The sequence below is a fragment of the Acyrthosiphon pisum genome, chromosome A2 (assembly GCF_005508785.2).
Source record: "Acyrthosiphon pisum isolate AL4f chromosome A2, pea_aphid_22Mar2018_4r6ur, whole genome shotgun sequence".
Lineage (NCBI taxonomy): Eukaryota > Metazoa > Arthropoda > Insecta > Hemiptera > Aphididae > Acyrthosiphon > Acyrthosiphon pisum.
In genome coordinates this window covers 29830199-29833419 of record NC_042495.1, presented here as the reverse complement: position 1 = coordinate 29833419, position 3221 = coordinate 29830199, and the positions used below count along the sequence as shown (strand labels likewise).

General features: G+C 31.9%; 1 protein-coding gene across 1 annotated transcript in view; it reads right to left on the bottom strand.

Moving 5' to 3' along the window:
• Positions 1-351: 351 nt before the first annotated feature.
• Positions 352-3221, bottom strand: part of LOC107884728 — a 4870-nt gene continuing 2000 nt past the window's right edge. Inside the window, exon 2 of the mRNA XM_016807486.2 lies at positions 352-1527. Within this exon, the coding sequence (XP_016662975.2) occupies positions 1323-1527 (205 nt within the window). The 3' untranslated portion in view covers positions 352-1322. The remainder of the gene's footprint in view (positions 1528-3221) is intronic.

The following is a 3221-nucleotide window of genomic DNA, read 5'->3' as shown; positions in this document are numbered from 1 at the left end:
TGGCTATGAACTTAAAGGATGTCACAACACAAATTTTTTTAAAGCTTATCTTAAGTTTATTGGTGAATTATTGTAGTTCAAATAATGAAACAATTTTTTTGTAAAAATCCGAAATTAAAAAAAATGATTATTCAACGAGATAATGAAATTTGACGAATGGCCGCGTGACGTTATAGATCCGTGGAGTGATCAGTCACCAACGTAAAACATGTAAAAATAGTTTAATTTACACAATGATTTCTATAACTTACGATAGTATTTAAGAATTTTTTTTTCATCATCCTAAGTATATTTGTGTGCTTAAAGCGATGGTGTGTCTTAAAATGTAATATATTTTGTTATTGTATACATACTATAAGTTGTAATTAAGTACAAGTACAATATTATTGAGTCCGCAAGTTTACTGCCGTATAAACCAATTTTTACAAAATTTACTTTAATAAATTTATCTTTTATAAAAAATCTAGAAAGTATATCAAAACTATAATCACACCAGTGTCATTAATATAAAAAAAAATTAAGTTATATAAAATGTTTTTATAAATTGTATCTTTAACGATTTAAATCGTTGTGTCGAATGAGACACATTTACGCGTAAAACATATTTTCAAACGCCTGTATCTCATTGAATAATTAGTGTTTAAGTGTGGGACCCCCATCGTATTTCTTAGATCATACTTTAAATCTAAGCACTGAATTCGTGTACTGAATAAGGTTACGGATTGTAAATGTTTTTGTCAATATTTCTATAATAAGAGTATTTTATTATGATAACAATTGATAAACATATTAAGTATTTTGTGTTGCAGTTTCTGTCTTTCCATTTTCATAGCAACACCAGCTGGTAGTTCTGTTCATTACCGCGGTTACACGACACTACAGGCGATCCCTGCCCGAACAACCGTCGTCAGATATCCGGAACAGTACGCCGTCGCCTCTGGACGAGATGATGGTTCCGGAAGACGTTTCGCCCGGTGAGTTTGCTACCTTATACGTCTTGTTCGTACAACAGACGATCACAGCTACCGATAATTTTTCTGGCGATGTCTGCGTGTATCCGAGTGTTTATTTGTATAGGTAGTAAGCAACCGGCCTTATCAGCAGGCCAAAAATCGGGGTATCCGAGTTTTTATTGCTATAGTACTCGGAGAAAGAAAACACGGTTTTTATTTGACAAAACAAATAACTGCAGTTGTAAAGCTTAATATATTTTCTGTTCGAAATAATCGCGTTTACGACGTTATAATTTATGATATTTAAAACAGCAAATATATATTTTTCTGTTTTAAATATTATAATTATACCTAACGTCGTAAACGCGATTATTCCGAACATAAAATATATTTAGCTTTACAACTGCAGCTATTTGTTTGCAAATAAAAACCGTTTGTTTTCTTTCTTCGAGTACTATAGCAATAAAAACTCGGATACAACAACACAAACGTCACCAGAAAAATAACCGGAACGAAACCGTACAACGAGTAGTAGTCGTCGTCGACGAAGTCTTCTCCAGATTCGTCATAATAACTGCAATTAAATTAAGACAAAATATAACACATATTTATATTTATAATTAATTATAATAATAATAGTTAAATAATCTGTCGTTTTGATTGTTTTATTTAGGCGACATATGCAGCCGTGGCGGCGCCAAAGGTGGGCCCGGGCGGGCCATAGCCCGCCTTAGAAACCCCTGGCCCGCCCGTTGGCCCGCCTAAAAATTTTGATTAAATTTAATAGTTGAAATTATAATTTTTAAGTATTGTTACGTAAATAGATCTATCCCTGTAATTTCGTGGTCTGGTTTTCCTAAATCACACACACTTCACACATAGCTATGTATATGGATACAATATAGATTGTTTACGTTTTATATTTGGTGCGGTTGTTCGCGGAAACGGCTTGGACGGGATTACGACAATGCTATTGTATAAATCTAATTTTAGATAATTGTCCAATATATATTGTACAAGTATTTAATAGTTGTTTTATATTTTATTATGTACCTAGTTATGGTTTGCTAATCGCTAATCGCTAATGTATTAATATTTATTCAATTATAAACTAAAAATTTGTTAGATGTATAATATTATGTTGTTTATTAAATAAAGAAAATATAATGGATTGCAGTTTTATGTATTTAATTTTACTTTTCTTTTTAAATAAGTATCTGATAAATAAATAACCCAACTCACCAAAACTCCTGGTCACTGATACTGTAACTCAACCACCATTTTTTAAGGGGGGAGGTCAAAGACCTTAAGAGGTTGAATAAACAATTTTTATTACAAAGGTACTGTACTTATATACGTAGAGTCAAAGGTGGGTATTCCAAAAAAGGACACTTCGGCCCCTGTCAACCCCCCCCCCCCCCGTTTATTCAACTAACATACAACCATACGTCCAAACAACTGTGCCTGCCCAAATATATGTTGGCCTCCCTTTGGCCCGCCCTAGAAAAAATTCCTGGCGCCGCCACTGATATGCAGTGACTACTGACTGGCAGTGTCTTAATAATAAATATACTAATCATTAATAATATTGTTATAATGATATTTTTTTTTCTTACATTTATCTAGTATTTTTATTTTTTTTTAGTCACTATAATGCCCAACCACTAAAAAGTTTTCCGAGAACAATAACATTAATTACGAAGAAATCGATGAACGCTTAACTAATTTATGCTGCAGAAATAAACATCACATTTGTATCGAAGTCCAAATTTACAGAATAGTCTTATAGAAATCCCCGCATAAGTATATTTCGGTGGTGTTGAATATTGTGGCCCAATCCTTAAGATATTAAGTACGAGTTACGACCACATAATAATAATTATTACCACTCCGTATAAGATTGACCGAGTCCTCTCCAAAAAATCCGTTTTTTTTTTTTATATTGCTTATGCTTTTTTGACAATGAGCGGGTTTGTCGTAATTAAAATTTTTTTTTTTAAATATAAGATTATTGGTTTGGAAAAAACTAAACGCTCAATGATTTAACGAAATTAAACTGCACTATTTATTTTAGTTTAAGCCTTGTTGTCTGTTGTTTGATAAAAACACGTTTTCTTTGATTCTTTACATCTGAATTCCATGTAGGTTTCAGGATGAATTCCAAGTAACATATCGATAAAATCTACAGGGTGATTCTTTTATCAAACAACACTCATTATTTCAAAAAGTGTAAGTTTTTTTGAAAATATTTTTTTACATACTTTCAAG